Source organism: Acanthopagrus latus, chromosome 1 (assembly GCF_904848185.1).
Source record: "Acanthopagrus latus isolate v.2019 chromosome 1, fAcaLat1.1, whole genome shotgun sequence".
NCBI classification, from domain to species: domain Eukaryota; kingdom Metazoa; phylum Chordata; class Actinopteri; order Spariformes; family Sparidae; genus Acanthopagrus; species Acanthopagrus latus.
In genome coordinates, this window is record NC_051039.1 from 8695229 (window position 1) to 8717189 (window position 21961).

The 21961-nt window shown below is 42.6% G+C and overlaps 2 protein-coding genes across 16 annotated transcripts in view; both read left to right on the forward strand.

Moving 5' to 3' along the window:
- Positions 1 to 2947, forward strand: part of sorbs2a (sorbin and SH3 domain containing 2a) — a 50059-nt gene extending 47112 nt beyond the window's left edge. For all 15 annotated transcript variants that reach the window (XM_037096727.1, XM_037096632.1, XM_037096622.1 and 12 more), the window contains one exon: positions 161 to 2947. In XM_037096727.1, coding sequence (XP_036952622.1) covers positions 161 to 222 — 62 coding nt within the window. In that variant the 3' untranslated portion in view covers positions 223 to 2947. The remainder of the gene's footprint in view (positions 1 to 160) is intronic.
- Positions 2948 to 5701: 2754 nt separating this feature from the next.
- Positions 5702 to 17035, forward strand: LOC119027523 (PDZ and LIM domain protein 3-like). The gene is made up of 7 exons (XM_037112802.1): positions 5702 to 6172; positions 12505 to 12656; positions 13082 to 13166; positions 13248 to 13435; positions 14702 to 14829; positions 15280 to 15391; positions 16288 to 17035. Exons 1-7 carry the CDS (start codon positions 6080 to 6082, stop codon positions 16475 to 16477), a joined length of 948 nt encoding a protein of 315 aa, XP_036968697.1. The 5' UTR covers positions 5702 to 6079; the 3' UTR covers positions 16478 to 17035.
- The last annotated feature ends 4926 nt before the right edge of the window (positions 17036 to 21961 follow it).

The window sequence follows — 21961 nt, forward strand, 5'->3', positions numbered from 1 at the left end:
GGTAATATTTACATTCCTCGCCCTCTAAAGATGTTTTTCAGTTTGATCTCCAGGTTTGGCTGATGTCCAGACTGCAGTGAGCTGGAATAATATTAGTGAGAGCTGCCGCCAAGTTATAAACACTGACCATTTCCCTTTTTTTGCTCTTTGTTTTTTGAAGGGACCTCTCGGAGGAGCAAGTTGTTTGGAACCTTCCCAGGAAACTACGTGAAGCAGCTATAATGATGATTCCAGACTCCTCCACCCCCTGGCCCCGCCCCCCTTCTGTGACACGTCCATCGCCCTCAGCACAGCACCCGCAGGACGCCACCTCCCAACGCTCACACCCTCCCTCAAGACGTGCCGCACATTTATGTGTTTGCGTGTATGTGTGGCTTGTCGGCTTCACACAGACAGAACATTTAGCTCTAACTAGCCATCTTTAATGGAAGACTTCTATAAAGATAATGTTGTTTTTTTAATCTTGTCTTTTTATCCTTATTTTTCTATCATGGAGAACCCAAACTTTGTGCTCCAGTCAGTGACCTTTAACTTTTCACAGTGATGGAAGGATATCAAAGGAACCTTTGCAAACATTCAGTGATAGAAAATGGCACCTCGCTGGTGCCTTTCTCTCTGTTAAAGGGCAGTAAGATCACAACGATCACCTTATTTTTTTTTTTTTATTCCCGCACATTTAAAAAAAAACACCTGTTAGATTTTATTTTACTGTTCAATTACAAATATCCCCAAAGACGGAGCAAAGAGTGTTGTAAAAACAGTATTCTGTCAGCAGGTCTGTTGCATATGAATTGTGTTGAAGGGATTGCAGCCATGCAGCCGATATTTCAGGTAAAAGGATGTTACGTCCCACAGAAAAGACTGTGCGTGTATCAATGTTACGTGTTACCCGAGGTATTGATCGTCTCTTAAGAATTTGGGTATATATTTGTCAAGAAACGCATCATTATATCTCAAATTATGTAAAAGTGGCAGAAAATATCATTGACGCTGGTGTACTTGCTGTCTAAACCTGATAGATCTAAAGTTTAAGATTAGAAAACACAAAATTCTTCTTCATGAACATCTACACACTAGGATTGATGCACTTTAACACAATTTCATGTTTGTTTTATCTCAAAATTTCACTTCAGATTTTTCACACTTGAGGTTAACAGGACTGTGGGGCTTCTGGGTATATTGGTCATGTTTGGAAAGTGTATGCAAAAAAGGTCACCGACCTTTTAGGTATTATATTTATTAGAGGACAAGTGCTGGTCAAACTGTGTTATAAGATGATTTTAGAAGGGATGGAAATGACACGTTCAACACATTTGAAGGGTTGTTTTTTTTTATTGTCAAGTATATAATTGTCAGTAACACTAGAGTTGACGGGCTATGATTATGCCGGTTGTCATGATGTTTTATGTTGAATTATTTAAGCCAGATGCAGGATGAGACGGCATTTTATCAGAAACTTCAGTCATGTAACTGCAGTTTTTGTTGTTGTTTTTTTCCACTAGATTTTGGTGGCATCTTTTAACCCAGTTGTCACTGTGTTAAGTAGTAATATACAATATTAGGAATTACTGTCAATTTCCACCGTATGTTGTCATGCTCAGTGAATGTGATTTATGTTATTTTCTTTTCTCATTTTACGTGTTTCACATAGGATGGACACTGACGACAAAAAAAAAAAACAATTGTTGAAGCACCTTAAGATATATTTTGATTTCTCATTCACGCATCACCTGTCACCTCCATGTCATCCACTCTTTCAGCTGGTGTGAGAACACTTGTTTGTGTGTGTGTGTTGGTGTGTGTGTGTGTGTGTGTGTGTGTGTGTGCGCGCGCGTGTGTGTGTGTGTGTGTGTCTGGTGTCTGTGGTGTTTTTGTAAGCCTTTTGTATGAGAGCTGTAAAATGGCCAACATCCACTTGCTTTATAAAGTCAGCTTTTTCTCACCCACCATCACATTTGGTTTCCTCTCCTTCTTTCTTTCCTCACGTTCTTCATCAGTGGTGCTAATTTTTCACCATAGCCGGGCATGTAGGCCTTTTTTTTTCTTCCTGCAGTTATTTGTTGTTTTAGGAGCCAGTGACGTATTTAAACTCAAGTTACTGTAGGTAGACTGAGTAGAGTTGGTTGATTGCTGCCTTACATCCAACTCGCTAATTTTTAATAGCCATGTATATGTAAACCTCTTCTGTGATGCAAAAAAAAAAAAAAAAAAAAAAAAGTTAATTTATGCATATATAGTTTAGAAAACGTGTCGGGAGGTGTGCACAGGACATGATCACAAACTCTAGTTTGCCTTTGATACAACATACATTAGGAACAGATTTGGATTGGAAGAGTTTGACTCCTGATATGTTTATACATGTAATACAACTGTAAATCTTATATGTTATTCATGTTAATATCAAATTCAATGCACACTCTTGGACCTAAGTATTTCTATCTGCTAATATCTTAGCATTTGTTGGATGATTTTATGGGGGCTGTATTGCTAATAAAATCCAGCTGGTAGATGAAATATTCCTAATTATTTTTCTCTTTTCAGCTCAACAGTGAAGTTGAGGGCTAAAAAGGGAATCTCATTTGTTACCATTAAAGGTACACTGCAGAGTTTTTCCCAATATTTCACTCAAGTATAGAGGTGACGCGGTGCACATTTATATCTCTTGCACACGATACCACAGGTTGACAGCTGGTGGCGGTAATGTGCAGTAAAAATCAATCAGCCAACTGAAGAGAAGTTTGGGGGGAAAAAAGGGGAAAACGCTGTGCACATAATTGATTGAATTATTAAGGCACAATGCTATAAAACGTCTTAAAGTTATGAATGATGAAACTTGGATAGCAACCTGAAAAAAGCTGTTATTGCTTGATTATTTTCATATAGAACAAGACTGGTGTTATATATTTTTCTTGTTGTCCATAAAGCCCATAAAAAGACAGAAACCATCTCAGTACATTCTGACTTTCCTTCTCTGTTGCACTCAGCTCCACATTCCTACTGAAACACGTCACGGATTTTTAGAAGGTTTTAAAAGTGTTTCTTTTCTGGGGTACTGAAGTTTTTGTTTTGTTTTTTTTTCTCACTCCAACAACAGTAAAAAGCATATCAGTACAGGGACTACTTTCAGCTGTGGATCAATACTGTTACAGCCACGAGGGGCAAACAGTTTGCTTGTGACTGGCAACATACAAAAAAGACATCATACCAGAGTTTGCAAGTTTGCAAAGAAAAAAATATTTTTTTGTTTTGTAATTAATAACCAAAACTCTGGAAGTGGATCTGGGAAGTCACAGCCGGCCATGCAAAGAACTTCCCTCCCTAAACTATCAAAAAAAACAAACCCCAGCAATAACTAATCTATCAAACAAAACTGCAAAAACTGGAACATAGGACATCCATCTTCAAAAGGAAGAAACACAGACGAGAACTGTAAGAAAGTCAGAGCTGTGTTGTCTGGAGGTGGGTGCATGGGAGAAAATAAAAGGAAAATAAACTACAGTTCCCACATTTGGATCAATGTGAAAGCGTTCGAGGCTCCCTGATTGTTTTGTTTTGGGTTTTTTGACAGCAATGGATGTATCTCTGTCATAAAGAAAAATACTTTATGTTCCAGGATTTAGCAATACAGGCAATACTTGATGCTGATGATATAAAATATCAGCAGACTCGTCCCAGGTTTGCTGCAGCTCCAGGATGTGTAAGTCCAACGTGAGATGAAGCACTTTTTCTAAAAACCTTATGAATGAATACAAGTTTGTTTAATTGGAGAAAAAATCTACTCACCCACATGCAAATGGAAGTCAGGTGAAGTTTGGTTATGCGCAGAACATTTCTGGAGCAAAACAATATCACAGCATTCTCCTAAATATCTGATAACTGATAATAACCAGGGAAGGGGGGTCGGCTCCATACAGCTTGGCAGCTACAGTGTAGATTTTGGCTTTTGGTGTAAATAATGTCTTTTCACATCATGGAGGGCTCTCAGAGTCTCCCAAGATGAGCTGTGTGCAATCATTTTCTGATATTTTCCACTGACGTGCTATTTGTACGAAAAGTTGATTTTTGAGTCTCATTCCCAAGTCATCAAAAACGTCTTTGGGACGGCAGCCGACCCGTCCTGACAATCCCAATGTGTCAGTTTTTTTGATGAGTTGGGAATGAGACCCAAAAATCTTTTCTTCCAAAAAGCACCTTTAAGAAAATAGTCCTTATTGACTTCAGGTGGGGAGGAGAACGCTGTTGTGCTGTGAAGCTCCAGAAATGTTTTGTGAACTACGAAATGCCACCTGACTTTCCGGGCACATGAGGGCATCTAGATGACTGAATTGACATTTTTGTGTGAACTTATCCTTTAACTCAGGGTTCCTACATATTTTCCGAAGCACTTTTAAGGCATTTTCAAGTGCTGTGTTAAGCTGTCTAGAACCTCTAGCAGCTGTGATAAAGTACACATTTATACACACTGCAATCATTATTTCACTTCATCACATTAAATCACAAGTTCGTGAGCTGTAAACAACCTGAAATTATGTTCAGTGATGTCATTCTACAGAGGGATGGCATACAGAAAAGCCTCATGTTGCTCCTGACTGTAAGTATACTTGGCATCCTGTCACCTGGCTGAGTCAGTATAAAAGTATTTATTGTGAAAGTAATGCAGTTACAACTACAAGAAGTTTTCAATCCTGGCAAATACAACACCGATTTGTAAGTCTTTCCAGGACCTGTATGACATATCCTGTTAACTTAACCTCGACAGGCTAAAAGAAACACATTTTGAATTATTATTATTTCAATGGTGCTTTTAAAAGCACCTCCAGGCAGTTTATACGCAACATAAACGTGACATCAGTCACTGTTTTACGTGTTGAGCAGGTAAAACATACGTAAGACGGAGAGAAAGAGAATGTGTCACTGTTACATGTCTTTCCAGAGAGAGATGGCGAGACGTGGTGCAGTATGAATACATCATCATCATCATCATCATCATCAGCTTCCCTTATTTGTCAGGGAGTTACATCACCATGGCGACTGCAGAGACAAACCCCGACTCTGATCCACTTTGAAAATACTCTGCCTGGAGTCAGACTTTCATCACACTGCGCAGATGATGGATTTTTGTGGTGTTTTTTTTTTGTTTTTTTTAATCATTTACACGGTGGAAACTCAGTTGACATGTAGATCAAGCAGCCTTGCTCAGAGTTTGTTGAAGCCTTTTCATATATTTCTTTTCATATTTTTTTGGATTTGATGCGAGAGATATTCTCGGCTTGAAGGGATGAAGTCTGAAGATCACAGTAAATAAGGTTTTTCTCGGCAAGGCTTCGGTCAAGAGAGAAAGACGGACCTTGTTCCTGGTACAGGGGGAGAGAAAAAGAGTCGTCATGTGTTGAACTGAAGTGTTGATAAGCTCGGGGGTGAGAGTGCTGGGTCCCATCCAGATCAATAGTGGCTGGAATGTTCCTGTGGGACCTCCCGGGCCTCAGAGTGGAGCTGCGCCTCCAGACCAAATAAGGACAGGAGCAGCAAGACCCGTCAACCAGAGCGAGAGGAGGCCAGCCAGACTGTGAGCTGCCCGGGGATGAGAAGCAGCGAGGGAGCAGGGAGGAGGGAGGAGGAGGAGGAGGAGGGGGTGGTTGCTGGTTTACATCCTCACTCTGTCCTCACTCTTACCATGTAGGTGTGTTCACGGGCTGTGATCTGAGTGGGAGCACCTGACTGAAGAGGAAAAACACTGGCCTGCTTTTTTGGAGAGAGAGAGAGAGAGAGAGAGAGAGAGAAGTTAGTAAGAGGGAAAGTAAATACAGTGAGAGAAAAGCGCTCCGCAGAAATAGGAAAACTGGCGAGCAAGTGCCGGTGGGAGCCAGTTCCCAAAACTCTGACCAATTGCCTCCCTGCCGGGGGTGGTGTCTGTCCATTCTCCTCCCCCCCCTGCACCCTCCCACACGGCTCAAAATCTCCATCACTTCCATTCTCCCTGTGCTCTTTAACTTTGTCCCCCGCAGCGTACAGCGGTTATCTGTCCGACCTGTTGTTATCTAACAGCAGAGGAGGTGGGGGGGAAGACTTTTAAAGGGTCATGCCACTCAATGTCGTGCTGGACGGCCCGGCCCCCTGGGGGTTTCGCCTGACTGGAGGAAAGGACTTCAACCAACCCCTGACCATCTCCAGGGTGAGTGAGTGATGAGGATGTCTCTATTATGAGAGCACATGATTACACCATCTTTTTTTAATGACTCCACAAAACAAAAACTTTACTTTTTGGTTGTGATTGATGCGATGATTGATGAGCCAAAGTGTCTAAAGTGTGCCTCAACCACTTGTGGTGGTCCGGTCCAGAAGAGTCAATGCGTTTGTGGTTCCAGGAGGGTTCATTCTAGAACGAGCCTGACCGGACCCAGCGTGGTATGTGGTTTTGCACCTGTGCCACAGCAAATGTAAGAGGCTTAGATACAAATAGCAGCTTACGTCGTACTCCGACATGTGCACAAACACAAGCACGGATGTCTCATTGAGTGGATTTCAGGCGGAGGAATTTGGGAGCACGGTGAGATTGTGACGTTATTCCCAAACAATCCCGAAGAGTTTGTCGGTTCATTCTGAGTCAAAACCTGATGGAGAAAGAAAAAAGAAAATAAGAGAGAATCCACTTTTTATGTTTGGACAAACTTGTTGCGCACACCGAGAGGCAGGAGTTGACTCATGGAAGAATGGATGTGTGGGCGGTTGTAGAAGATGAGCACAGTGTTACTTTATATGCATCTATATTAACAGTGCAGCTGTTCACGGTGTAGTGTGAGGTCACCGCTCAGCATCATGCAGCTCGTCTTCGTTGTTGTAACTCAAGTCAAAGACTTTCTTGCATTAACAAAGGATTTATTCGACAGATATCTGCTGAAAAAGAAGAAGAGGGCTGAAAAGGTCGTGGCCACTGATTGAGATCAGAATGTATCTTCCTCTGTTGATAAAATGATGATTTCCTGGCGTTAACGTGGTATTTCCTGTTTGCACAAAGTACAACGAAACAGGATCCAATCCAAACAGAACCAAGTGCTATCATGGAATAACCAATAAGGTTACTTTGATTAAAGGGACTCTGTTTAAAGGGACTTGCAAGCTGGTGCTAGCGTCCAGCTAACCTAGCTTAGCACAAAGACCGGAGGCAAGAGGAGAGAGCTCGCCTGGTTCTGTCGAAAGGGAACACAAATCTGCCCAATCACGACCTTTTAAACTCACTAAGTAACATTTTGTACCTCAATCCTGGAGCCTCTGAACTCTTTTGTTAAACATCAAGTTGTATTTTAAGCTTTTCTTTAAGATTAGTGAGCTGATCTGGTGACTATGCACAGAGCCAGGCTAGCTGTTTACCTCTGGTGTGCTGATGCTAAGCTAAGCTAACCCTCTTCTTCATACATAATGTAATATAATGTAGGAAAGAGAGTGATCTTAATCTTTTCTGATCCCAAGTCTTGGACAACAAACGATCGCAAATGTGTGCATCATGTCTCTTTCTTAAAAACAACCTTATTCCTGTTTTATTACTTCTTTTTTTTTTATCATGTTTTGCACTTCTTAGACTGATGTGACATCTTACAATGTTATAAAAACAACTTTAATTGAACGGAATCTAATCTAAAGAACATGAAATATAACATACAGACACATAAACATAACCCTTTAATAAAAACAATGCTTTACAACAATAATGAATGATAGATATGGCTGCCCAGCACAGTCACCAGGATGAATCATCAGTTAACATTTCTGCTGATATGTTCACATTCGTACCATTTCATTCTACAAAAGGTGTCATGTCATGTTCGCATTACAACTTTCTGACCTGGCTGTCATATATCCTGAGGTGGAGGGGATGGTGGCGGAGTCACAGGCGACATGGCTGAAGGCCAGTTACTGTAGCCTGAGACGACATTTCAACATTTGTAAGTGTGACGCCGCCGGATATTCTTAAAGAGGAAGATTTCCTGCTGTGTTTGAGGGGAAACTTGATGTTTTTCAGACCCTAACCAAGTGTGTTTTTTGCCTAAACCCAAGCAGACCATGAGCGCAAATGTTATTAGGACATAAAGGACATTCGCAGAAGCGGACGCTGCCAGTCGGGTTGGGGCTGGAATCTGAACAGTGGTGTCTTCATCAGCATTCATCCTCTGTATCCTCTGGGATCAGATGTGAGGAGACCCAGTAATCCTGCTCTGTTGGGGTTATGCGCGTCTATATTTAGAGTCAGACCCCAGGAACTACAACTGACTAAAAGCATAGTTAGCTCTCCAAACCACTGGCTCTGCCCAATAACCTCACACCTGTTGTGTCAGCGGACACTCAGCGGCCTCGCATGAGAGCAGCGACGAGAGAAGGCCGGGTGTGCGAGGAGGGAGAGGAATTAAAGGGCGTGTAAACAATACCCGAGCAGAAACGCAAGAAGCCACGTGTGGGAAAATCTTAAGTGAGAGAGATTCATGTAAAAATAAATCGGAGGAGAAGACGAAACACCTCACCAGAGCTCTCTGCAAGACACATTCAAAGGAATTGTCTCTGCACTTGAACCCTGAGGATTTATTTAAGGGATTGGGCCCAGTGTCTCCCTTCACTGCCATGTTTGGTCAGGAACATCCTCCTCCTCATGTCCCACCGGTGCTCCCAGCTGGTCGAGGAAAGTAAACACAAGTGATTATCATCTTTTTTTTCTGCAGCGTTACTGCAGCCTTAAAGGGGCACTCTGCCGAATCTGCACATCAGTTTACGAGATCTTCATGTCATAGGGAAGTATGTCGTAGAGCATAAAAATAGCTTTATGCCGTCCTCTGCGGCTCTGCAGGAACTATTTCAGTCTGAGAAAAGTCATCATGGTTACCTCAGCATGTGCATTTAACAAGCAGCAACCCCGAAATGTCGATCCTTTATGTTTCTTTAGGTGACATTGTGCTTACGGTATTTTACATGTAGGCACAAAAAAACACTTGGTTTTGGCTTTAAATACTTACCCACGGCTGGAAACCGGCCCGAGGTCTCCTTAGAAATATCCAGTGATGTCATGTTCATGAATGTTGAGATGCCAAGGTCCCTCATTAAGGGTCTCTTGTGGTTTCACGCTTAAAATGTTGAAACACAGTCACAAACTGTGGTTACTGGCCTGGCAGCCGTCACGCTCAATTCCTCCACCATCCCCTCCATGTCCCAGTACAGAGGTCCGGTCATAGACATGTAATATCTAATGGAGGGGCATAACTGAGGTGCATTATGGGGAGCGTAGGATCCAGCATTATTGGAGCTTACACACCCACACACGAGACTAGGTAAAGAGGTCTTGGCCTCTGCTGTGGTTGGGTACTGTTGACGTTTGAACCAGCACACAGCAGTTTTACTTTACTCTTTCTGTAATAATAAACCTTTTAACATTTGGTGCAAAATCGAGTGTAACAGCAGCATTTCAACAGAGGGAGCTGTCACCTTGAGGCCGTTGTACAAACTGTTTTTTTAATAGCGGGACTAAAATGTAGAAACTGATGGAATATCAGCACAGTGTTGGACTGTATATGTAACTGTCAAAAGGAACAACATTAATGTAACATTAGAGGGAGAAAATGGGCCGTGGATTCATATCATCAGTCTGATCCAGGGTAGAAAAAGCAGCACTGTCACTGTCTGTTACACTGTCGTCTCTATCACAGTGGCTGCATAGTGTCTGTCAGTTAATTGGTACTCGTGACTGGGTTCTCTCTCTTTCCTCTTCAATTCCTTACATCATTCTTTCTCACTTTGTTTTTTTTTTTTTTAATTCCTAAAAAAAGTACATAGGCAAGGTATGACTACATGGTGCTCAATAATCATAAAACGAATATGAAGTCATTGGGGGATTTTCATGCTTGCGGATCTGTTTAAGAAGAAAAGGGTGGAAGGAATGACGGAGGTATAAACAAAGGCTGGAGGAAACCGAAAAGGTAAAAAAAAAAAAAAAATTGGAGGAGGAAAGGAAAGTTGGAAGGACAGAGGGAATAAAGCACGAAAGAAAAACACAGACAGAAAGATAAAGGCGGACGTCTGACGCGACAGCTGAAACAAAGGAATCCAATAAAAAGCATAGTTGTGCTGGATTCAGGTAGCACACATCAGAGCCGCTCTGCTGTAAATCACCACTCCCCTCTCTGGCAGCATGAGACATCCCCTCAGCACTTTCATCCGCGGTTATTTATAGGCCGATGACCTCATTCGAGTTTCAATGTAACATCCCAGTGTAGCTAAGTTTGCTGTGTCTCGTAATGTAATATGGCCCGAGCATAGGTCACGGCCTGTGTAGTGTAAAAGGGGGGAATGTTCGGTGGGGTTTTGAAGCTGCCTCCTGAGATCTGCTCCGTGACCCTCTGGGGGGGATGTTCTTATTAATCTTGATCACTTCCTGGCCGGCAGAATACATATTCCATCTGGATGCTGTCACTTAGTGGGAAGCAGCGCATGTTTATTTTATCTCCATGACAAGAGACGGGCGGTTTACACGCAAGCATGCCGACCAGGGCACGGCCTCTCTGTACCGGCAGCCCTCCCGGCTGCGTCTCAGAGAGCAGTTGCTGTTTTACAGAGTGCATGTGGTGGGAAAAAGAAAAAAGAAATTCACGACATTCAAGTCGTGAATGGCTTCAATCGTCTCTGATTTCAGTTTGATTGAATAGTTGGGCTTCTAGTTGAGGAGTCTGTGAACCTCTGCATTTACAGACTAAGAGAATGAAAATGATTATATAAAGCTGTGATCCCAGCAGGGGAGCATGAACACGGGGTCGTGCTGTTGAGTTCCTGTGTTAGGAGATGAGGTGCCAGTGATGGAGAACAGGCCGAAGCATTTCAAAAGGCTGCCCCACCTGAACACACTGTGCTGGCTGCTGGGGAAAGGCTTTCGTGGGGAGACAGAGAGTGAAAGTCTGGGTTTTTGTTTTTTTTTTTTATCCAGGGATTCACTCTCGTGTGTCATAAGTTACAAATCATATTCAGTATATCATCTAAAAGGGGCAGTATGTAGTTTTTAGAGAGGAAATTCAAACCCAGAATTGTAATATTTACAATGTTAAAGTGGTGGTATGTAATCAAAAGTTTAACAATGAGTCAAAGTATCAGCGGAATGTGAGTAAATAACAGTTTTGATGTCAGGATGTCACCGCATTGTGTTGAAGCAACATCTACTTAGATTAGCATGCTAACCGGCAAGCCCCAGCCTGCCCAGGTCCAAAGCCACTCAAAGCTCCTGTTTTAGGGCCGTAAACAACTAACACTCTGTTCCCTGAACTCCCAGTCTGAACCGCTAGCTCCCCAGCTAACAGCAAATAGCGGTTACTGTGGTTCTACGTGGCCAGTTCTTGAATATTGCATTTTTAATGAGGCGATAATACAAACTGTGTATTTTTTTTCCCATAATTGAATAAACAAGCTGTTCTCAGAGGAAAATAAGGTCCAAAAACAATGTTTGAAGCTAGAGCGGTGGCAGGGTCCGCCACAAATAAACAGAGTAAAAGAGTATGAGGTTGTTTTGTTGTTTAAGGTCAGTTTGTTTACTCAGTTTATTCGGTTTGTTTAGGCATCAACACAGTCTTTGGAGAGTTTTCTCTTCTGATCAACACGTCTTCCCCGAAACTACATAGTGCACCTTTAATAGAGTGACAGAAGGACGTAACAACCGGCTTCTTCAGTCGCAGCAGGAGTAATTACACACTGGGCAGTAGTCAGGACTTCGTGGTCTTCTTTAGTCTCCCAGTGGTTCCTGTGAGCTCTGAGGCGTGACTCCACAGTCTCCTGACCTCAACGCCACTGAACATTTATAGGCGCTGGTGAAGACTGAGAAGGCCAAACATTCTGTGACATCACAAGACGCTTGGTGGAAAACTGTGACATCACGGCAGGAACATCAGCCATCAGGACGCACACAGACTCGTGTGGTTCATGCCAGCCAGAGTGTAAAAGGCTGACATGCCAAAGATATTCTGTGAGTTTCAAAGATTCAACATTTGACCTTAATCTCTGAGCTGATAGTATCATCTATCAGAAATTATATTTGGGCCCTCCTGTATGAAACAACAGACTTGTTTACCTTCACCTTCATAATTTGCTGAATCGGGACTTTTTTGGAACCTTTTCTGTTTTCGGGTCCCAAACTTCACATGACCCCCAAAGATCAGAGACGGGATTCATATTCAGTGATGGAAAAAAAGTGGAGGGCAGCATAAACATGTCAGGAGAGAAATGCTCCTCTGCTCTCATTCTTTAATTTTTTTTTTCTTGAAACAGCCCGTGCCTCTGCTTTCTGAAGATGAAAATAAACCGTCTTACAAAGAACTTTTTGGTCCACTGTGTTTTAGAAAGCTGCTGAACCACTACGACCCTGGCTTTAAATGTCTTTTGTGGTGGACAGTACCGTTCTTATAAAAAACAGTTATTCATCAGCTGTCTGTATCGTGTCATTGATATGTCACGGCTGCAGTCTTTCTTCTTCTTCTCCCCGTCCAGATCACCCCCGGCAGCAAGGCCTCCGCGGCCAACTTGTGTCCCGGTGACGTCATCCTGGCCATCGAGGGAGTCCCCGCCTCAGACATGATGCACTGTGAGGCTCAGAACAAGATAAAGGAGTCCAGCAGTCAGCTCTGTCTCACTATCGAAAGGTTGTACGGCGAAACACAAAAAAAAGCAGCATGCGCACGAACAGGTGGTGGTGGTGGACCCAGTGAAGGCAACACCTGCACATACAATGAAATGGAATTCATTAGCCTGTTTGTGCAGATTATACTGTTCCATTTTTGTGTCAGGCAGCTGTTCATTCAGTTGTAAATTAAGTTTGAAGGCCATTGTTGTGCTTTCACATGATGCTCTTGTTGCTTTCACTGTGGATACATTTGGTACGGGTTGTGATTTGGGCTTAATTTTATTTTTATTGTATGCACACGGTGTGACAGGAAAAGGCCAGTGTGTTAAGTTTTAACTCCTATTTATGAGGTTTTATAGACTGGGATTATAGACAACTCATTGAACAGTCAGTTTATCATTTATGTTGTGACCTTCTGACCAGGATCTGTTTTTTAATTCCCAGGAACGAGCCGAGACTGTGGTCCCCAAACGTTGTCGACGAGGGCAGAGCTCACCCGTTCAAAATCAACCTGGAGGCCGAGCAGCAGGTTCGTTCGTCTTGTGTGAGGAAACTGATTCCTGTTTTCCTCTCGGCGCCGTCCTCACCTTCCCCCGTTCTCCCCCCGCAGGAATATAAACCCATTGGCACCGCTCACAACCGGAAAGCTCAGCCGTTCATCGCGGCGGCGAACCTGGACGACAAGCGGCAGGTGGTCAGCGCAGCCTACAACACTCCCATAGGCCTCTACTCGTCAGGCAACATCCAGGACGCCATGGAGGGACAGATCCGAGGCCTGGTTCACCCAAAGCCTGAGAGGTGATGGCTCTCACTCCAGTTCACTAACCAGCTTTTTTTCCAGTCAAAAGCTCTGGGGGGAAAAAATCTGGACTGAGTTTAGAATATTTTATCAACAAACTAAACTAACTGATTCAATAACCGTTTGTTTTAACATAAAAAGCCTTTTTCTCTGCCACCAAACCTCGAGCCAAACGTCCGTCCCCTCGCTGCTGAAAGGCTCTCAAAATAGCAGAGAGTCAATTTTCATCCCTCCATGTTGTATTTTCTGGTGTAATAATCATTACGGCCTCGCAGGGCTACAAATATAGCAACGTGATGTCCGTCTGCCTCCGTGTTACATTCACTGTCATCAACCTGCTCTTTACATGACTCACCTCCCGAGCTGCTCCCGTCCCGTCGGATGAAGTAGAGCGGCTAAATACGGCCGCAGATGTGCTGCAGCATGTTCATGTGGCTTCCATTAGGCTACCTGATATATGGCGTGTCACACTGAGAATATATTACCACAGCCCGCAGGAATTCATCTTTCCATGGCTTAACCACGACTTCTGAATAAGACATGTATCATATCAAGCCAAAGTCATGTCGACTGACTTCTCCTACATGGAAAATAGGAGACGTAGATTTCATTGTAATGGATCCATAACCACCAGAACCCAGCACACTAGCTCTTCTATTATAATGTAATAGAGCGTGATTCCCTCTCTCGTGTTTCTCTACACGCTTTCGGTTGATGAATGTTCCCACTAATCACGCATTTAGCATCCAAAGCTCTTCCTCAGTGAAAAGCGTCGACTCACCAGGCCCTTACGCCGGTTTGTCCTCAACTCAGCTGCTTCGGTTTGTAACGGCAAACCTGCAAAAAAAACACAAGATTTCAGAAATCACAACGACATATTCAGAAAACACAGTGCTAGTTCACGAAAAACAGTTCTTCACAAAACACAACAATTAAGAAAACGCAACAACTTTTAAAGAGACACACTGACATTTTACAACAGAGAGGAACAATTCAGAAAAAAACACTTTGTACAAAACACAACAATTCACAAAACACACCAACATTTCACAAAACACAGCAATTCACAGAAGAAGACCTTTGCTCTCCAAAATGTTTTGACCCACGAGGGCCACCGTAGCTTCTAGCTTTATGGGAAAAATAAGTTGAATTTTTCCTGTAGACCACAGCAGTTGTAGAAAGTAGAGCGTGCATTTTGTGTTTGCGTCCTGACCCGGTGTTGTGCTGTACTGAACTGTACTGTATGTCTGTCTGTGTGTGTTCAGCCCCCGGACTTTGACCAGCATCGAGGATTCTGACGTGTACCAGATGTTGCAGAGAGACCAGGAGGAGCCTCAAGCTCCTCGACAGTCTGGCTCGTTCAAAGCCCTGCAGGAGTTTATTGACAGTGATGGTGAGCTCTTCCTCTCTCAAACGATTTCCTCCACGACACAAAAACATCTCACAGGTTGAAAAGATTACCGCTGCAGTGGAATATATATATATATATATATATACATATATATATACCGACAGCTAAATAAGACAGAACCTCTCGCTGTAGACATACTGTAGATGTTTTAAAGGTCAGATGTGGAGGATTTAGTGGCATCTCACAGAATATTTATACACTTATGATTCTACAAATGTATGTACAATCAATTAAAAACCCTACAGACACGGTGTATTTTTCATGTTTTACGTCATCAACTGATTTGATGCGAGCCACTCAATAATAAGTGGCCCTGCCTCATGTCTGTCGAGTGTTTTGTTTTTATTTGTGGCCTCCCGTGGTCACGTATAAGTACGAGGTTGTTATGCTGAGTGGTTTCTCTCTCCGTCTCTCTCCGTCTCGTGTGGACAGGCACTCGTCCCATTGTGACCAGGACAGTAAAAGCCCCCACGACCAAACCAACGCCGCCCACAGGAAACCTGCAGAAGCTGCCCGTCTGCGACAAGTGTGGGAATGGGATTGTGTAAGTAAAAATAGAAAAAAAAGAAAAAAAAATCATCTGTGAATACCATTCAGAGCCTTAACAAATCAGTGCAACACAAAGGGCGGAGAACGGGAACAATGCAGAGAAGCACAACCTATAGCTCATAGAGAAAGTAATCAGCAGCCCTTTTCTCTGAACATACACAAGTTTACTGTACGGCTGCCTTCACACAACAGTGCTGAACAGAAGTCATTTTCAAATCATTGTCATTTAAACAGCCCCTTAATGTTTGTGGCCTTGAGACTAATTAACAAACGAAACACAGGCGAGCACAGAAAACAGGCAGGAAGAAGACAAAGACAGGAAGTGTAAATTAAAGAAATAAAGCTGAGTGGAGTTTTTCAATTTAAAACAGGGAAATAACTAAACTGAAACCCAAAACCATGACAAGTAATCATGGCTAGCATTAATAAATACTTAATTTGTCCGTCTGTTGAATGATTTTGACGACATCATAGTGTTTTATAATGTGTCATGAACCATTATTAAGTGTTCATACACTGCTTATTAATGTAAATAATTTGAGGAATCCTGTTACTGCAAATATTTTGCATGTTAAAAGTCATTTCAGGCTCTGTGCATCATCTCGTTTAACAAATCAGACTCTTCTGTCGTCACCGTCACATCATTGTCATTTATTAAAGCCTCATTCAAATCATTGTGAAGGAGTTGTTTGGTTTTTATTTGTTGAAAGTCTGTTGTCACTGACACCATGTTTGGAAGATATTTGGCAAAACGTTGAGGTGTTCCTAATAAAAACCATCTTAGATTGCCTTTGCTGACTTTACTAAATGGTTTGATTATCTTGTTGGTTTCACATCACACCCCGTTCTTTGCCCATGACGTCTCTCCCCCTCTTGTCTCTTGCTCCTCAGCGGGACGGTGGTGAAAGCACGGGACAAATATCGCCACCCCGGCTGCTTCGTGTGCTCCGACTGTGACGTCAACCTCAAACAGAAGGGTTACTTCTTCGTGGAGGGGCAGCTGTACTGTGAGACTCACGCTCGCGCTAGAATGAGACCACCGGAGGGACACGACCTCATCACCACCTTTCCCTCCGCGTAGCTTCCCCTCTTTACGAGGGCACACACACACAAACAAACACACACACACAAACAAACACAAACAAACACACTTGGCCAGCACTCCTACGTCCTGCGTTTATCTGCACTTTGATGTGTCGTCTGTGTGCCATAATGTTTGATTAATTATACACTTTTCTCCTGATGTTTTGACTCAGTAAATCACCTCGGCGTTGGAACATTTGGCAGGTGATAATTGGAAGTGTCTGGTTGTTCGAGGAGCCTGGCCGCAGCGATTATTAAACTCACTTGATTTGCCATTTCCATCTCGCCCCTTTCTCACGACTTGATGTCTATCCAACAAAGACCTCTGCTGATACTGTAAGATGTCATCTGTATGTAAAGTCCCGAGATGAAAAGCACCATCTGTTGGAACATCGCCTCGGCCAGACGCAGAATAACTCGGCATATATAATGTTTGCACACATATAAAAGAAAAGGGAGGGATGCGCAGATGTTTACCAGTGGCTGTTCTACTGTCTCCATTAATTTAGACGTTTGTCCTTGAAAGCACATTAAAGAAAACATTTTTGAAACGACAGCAATGGAGGTTGTTTTCACTTCTGACATTTTTCATGTGTGGGTTGGTTTGGGCACCACTTTGGTCCTGGATGATCTCTGTAAACAGATATTTGCGTGTGAATGCCGAATCTACAGGCAGGGGACAAGGATTTTTGTATCAACAGTGTTCTGGTTCCTGTTTGTTGTCAGTCGTACCCTTTTTGAAACCAAGGCCGTAGCTGCCGAGATAACCGCATGTTCATGTGACATGTTTGAGCAATTTTTATTTTTTTCCTGTTACAAGGTGATGTAGTACATCTTCCCTTAGCACCAGTATTCTTCCTGCATCCTTCCAGCGGCTTCTTTTTCATCAGTCCATCAAAGGTGCTATTTGTATGAAAATTAATGAATTCATTCCCAATTTGTCAAATAATGACGCTCTGGTTGGGTCGGCCGTCGTCCCAAAGCATCAATTTTTTGTCGAGTCTGGAGTGAGACTCAAATATCAACTTTACAAAAACAAATAGCACCTTTAAGCATAAACAGGAGCAGTTTTAATGTCACAATTAGACCTTTCAATAAACACGCGTAGAGCCAAAGTTACACAAATGGATACGCCACCGTCACTCAGATATGTTGGGTTTTTAAAACTGACACTGACACAACAAGTCGTTCAAAAACAGCATCAGGGTAATACAAGTGTAACAAACTGATGAAACAGTCCGAAACACAGTCTCCATGATGTGATTTTACTGGGTTATTGAATATCAGCCTTTTACTGGTTGATAAACTGCAGTTTGCTCGCGTCTGTGCTTCCCTCCTGCATGACTCCTGCTGCTGTTAGGACAGCAGAGGGTGCTGAAGTGTCTTTTTGTTTGGGCTCTTTCACCGCCACACAACAGCAGAACACATCGGAGCCAAAGTCAAATATTGAGTCGAATGTGTTGGGATCAGGAAATGTTCCAGGCATGTTGAGTTCAGTCTGGAGAAAATGATTATTTTGTTTGTGTTGCTCCTCTTGTGCTGGATGTGTGACAGCTGCTGCAAACCTTTTTAGCTCCAGTAAAACAACTTTCAAAGGCAATACTGTGTCAGGGTTGTGTGTGACTTATTGTTCAGCAGGGTTTGTTTCCCCCAAAATGTATTTAGATTTAAAATGTCCTAAATCATATCCATCTGTCCATCTAATTGAACAAGTGATTAATACAACTCATCTTCCCAGCACCAGCATTCCCTTTGAAACATCACATTTAGAAACTTAGAAACAGACTCAACCGGCTAAATAAAGCCGTGCCGAGCCACCATCTCCTGGGCGACCCTTTGTACTTGAAGTGAACCATCTCTGATGAATACGCTGTCACACTGCATTTCACTACCGGCTCCACCGAAGCGTTTCATCACAGAAGTACAATTAATTGAGAAAAATCGATGCAAAGTCCGCTGAGAAAATGTCATTAATCAAATATTAATAAATACACATGGACGCAAGGCCGAGGGAGAGAGAGAGAGAGAGAGGGGGAGAGACATGGGGGAGTGATGTAAGTGCTCTTTCTTATGAAAGCCAAAAGACGAGAGCAGGGAGGAATTTAATTAGTTTCAAAGCTATTGTTCATTTATCTGATTAGCATGCCTCCTCGTCCTGAGGGGCAACGCTCTGTGGCAGCTGCTCAATAACGTCAGACAGTTAAAGAAACAATTATTGATCTGGAGCCGAACACACCATGAATAGGGTGACTAAAAATGGACACGGGGAGCTAATGCCCCAGTCACTCGGCCCCTCACGTATGCACAGAGTCAAGTCAGCGAGGACCTGGTCAACAGGAAGGGCTCTTCAGAACCTGAGCACCGGTGTAATCACTGTAAAAGCAAATAGTGGTAATTAGGACGCTCGCCTCGAACAAAGACAAGCCGGGGGAGGAGGAGGAACTACCTCAGTTTCCCTCTGAGCCCGTAGTGCAAACACACACATAAACATCTGCATCCCGCTTCCACTGCAGCTCGGACCCCACAAATGTCAAGGCTGAAACCCAGAAGTTAAAGTGGTGGTTTGTACGTGTATGTCATGACATGTGCTGTGAGTTCACGTAAATAAGATATTTATTTGTTTCCATGTTTCAGCATGCAGTAGAATTCACCACCTCAGTGTCCATTCAGTGTCCACTGAGCAACGTTTGCAGTGTCTTAACATCGTCTGAAAGGACCGGAAATCATCACAGGACGCTGCGGCTCGTGAGTCCACTTATGTCCGAATCCCGACCGTTCATCTTAAAATCAAAGAACAAAAGGTTTGTGAAGACAATCCAACTTCACATATGTCAAAGTGATTCACACGGGTGTCAGTTAAGACGCAGATTATTTTGTCAGAGATCACATTCGTTTTATCGCCCGGCGACCATCGATGTTTGACAGTTTCACACGGATCAATGACTCGTTGTTTTGTCGTAAGTGTACCAACATGTTAGTCAGAAGCACTTAAAGGGTAAGTTCACGCAAAAACGGACGAAAAATTAGGTCATGATCTGCTCACCCCCACAGCAGTCCACAAAAAAATGTTTCTGGAGCTTCACAGCAAAACAGCATCCAGGCGTTCCCCTCAACAGTTCAAGGAGACGTGGACATAAAGAAACAAAACACAAAATGGCTCCATACAGACTTCAGACAAGGTGTGTGCTTGACAGTTTCAGCTCTAAAAAGGTTATTAATGTCATCTTTTCAAATCGTTCTGTTGTTTTTTTCAGCTGTTTGGGAGAATGCCGCATCGCTTTTTCGTTGCGAAGCTCCAGAAATGTTTTGTGGACCACAAAAACATGGGGGTGGGAATACAATGACTGAATTCTCTCTTTTTGTGTGAACTTATCCTTTAATAAGCCTGTAATATATCAACGCACACTAGTAAGCTGAGACAAGTTGTCTCATGTTTTGTTGAAATTGGTGTAGCTGCCTGTTTAAAATTCAGTTTCATTTGAAAGCGCCACACTAATTGCACTTACAGTGCATTGCCTGGATGCCGTAATCTCAGCATTAGCATAATATACACTCCATAATGTCACTAACAAACGACAACCCACATGTGAAAATACACATATAAGGATGCTGGGCACACAACAAATACAAATGTACGTGGATCCTCACTGGCTGGACTGAATTAAGGTCCTTCATCATTTGATGAATTCCTGATTGTTAACATCAGCAGTACATTTAACTTAACAAACATTTAATTGGACACAGTTCTTCAACATTGATGGCACATTAATATTGGCAAATTTATACAAAAGCTCCCTTTTTTCACCTCATTTCCCAGCTGAAGTGTTTGTTCTAGAAAAAGCGGCAACACAAGTATAAAAACAAACTGACCCATGACGTTTATAGCAGATATACAGGATCTCATCTAATCACACTTGGTCCAATCATCAGGGTGAAATGTTGGCAGTTAAAGTGAAACTCTCGCCAAAATGCAACCTAGGCTTTTTTTGTGAATGTATGTGAGTCAGACCTTCGTGTAAAAAGCATGATTACGATGAAAGAGGCACTTTTAAGATTGACCGTAGTTTCGTTTTCGGCTCTAACTCATTTTCAATCGGAGTGCATGGGGCACTTTTACACTAGCATCAAAACTGCTATTGTTAAAACATTAAGAAGGCTCGACACAACATGAAGTTTTGCTCGTAGTATCACCAGGGTCTCTACACATCGCTCAACTGAACCACATACACTCCACCAAGATGTGTCGATCCCCAAGTACGTCTGGGCTGCCATGACGACGGCTAGAGGAAGAAGCTACTGCTAATGTGAGTTGTTCAAAAACTTTCTTTTTAGTAAACTCTGGGTACACAAACGATGTTCTCAACGCTCCTGTTCATGTGTAGAGACCCTGGTGATGCTACGAGCAAAGTTTCATGTTGTGTCGAGCCTTCTTAGTGTTTTAAAAATAGCAATTTTGATGCTAGCGTAAATTTTCCCGTAGCACTCCCATTGAAAATGAGTTTGAGTCAAAAACGAAAATACGGTAAATCTTAAAAGTGCCTTTTTCGTCGTAATTATGCTTTTACACGAATGTTTGACTCATATATTCACAAAAGGCTGCATTTTGACACGAGTTTCACTTTAGTTTTTCTGCAAATTACTCATCCATTCACATCTGAACGTATCACTGAGGTCGGAGAGGGCGGTGGTGGAGGTACAGGCGGGAAGGTTGTGTTCCAACATTCGTAAGGGTGACGCCATTGGATACTTTTTAAGAAGAACTTGGGACGTCTCCAGCCGTGTTTGTGGTATTTTTTACGCCCAAACCTACCCAGAGCATAGACACAGAAACGACAAGGACTAAAGAGAGCCAAAAAAAACTGATGCCAAAAAAATTGTGTATATAGGCCGATTCACTGGTCTTGGAAGATTTTACTCCCTAAATACTGGTTTTCGGTACTGGCCCAAAAAATCAAGTCTTGTTGGGCCTCTAATTTTAAAGCAATGGGATACAATCATCAAGTTCAGAAGCTCTTGACGTGCTCATCGAGGTCAAGTGTCTTGATTAACCATTTTGCAGAAGATTTAATGGTTGATAGATGATGATAATGGCTGAAGCTCAAGGTATTTGATTGTTGCATGTTCTCTACTGAAGTCAAGGACCGTGTGCCTCTGTGTCACTTTTCATAAATGTAGCAGGTACTCAGAAACCTGAAATGAGGCTGCGACGTCATTATGGACTGAGTCATTATATAGGGATATTCACATGTTAATCCGCAATTAACGTTCTTGCACACATCTTAATGTATGTACAGAGCGGAGCGTAGTGACTCACATGAGAAGCAGGAACTGAGGAGCAGGATTTCTACAGTTTGAGAAGATACAGGCGAGTTTCATTTCAAGTGATAAATGTGTACGCGCAAATCATTATTCTTCTCTTCATACCGTGATGTATACTCTATGGTTCTCCATCGTGTTTTGGTGTTTTGATTGTCTTTTTACA

Coding starts and splice junctions, on each gene's coding strand:
- LOC119027523 (XM_037112802.1), top strand. CDS start 6,080: ATGCCACTCAATGTCGTGCTGGACGGCCCGGCCCCCTGGGGGTTTCGC. Junction 13,436..14,701: donor GTTCACCCAAAGCCTGAGAG/GTGATGGCTCTC, acceptor GTGTGTGTTCAG/CCCCCGGACTTTGACCAGCA. Junction 15,392..16,287: donor AAGTGTGGGAATGGGATTGT/GTAAGTAAAAAT, acceptor CTTGCTCCTCAG/CGGGACGGTGGTGAAAGCAC.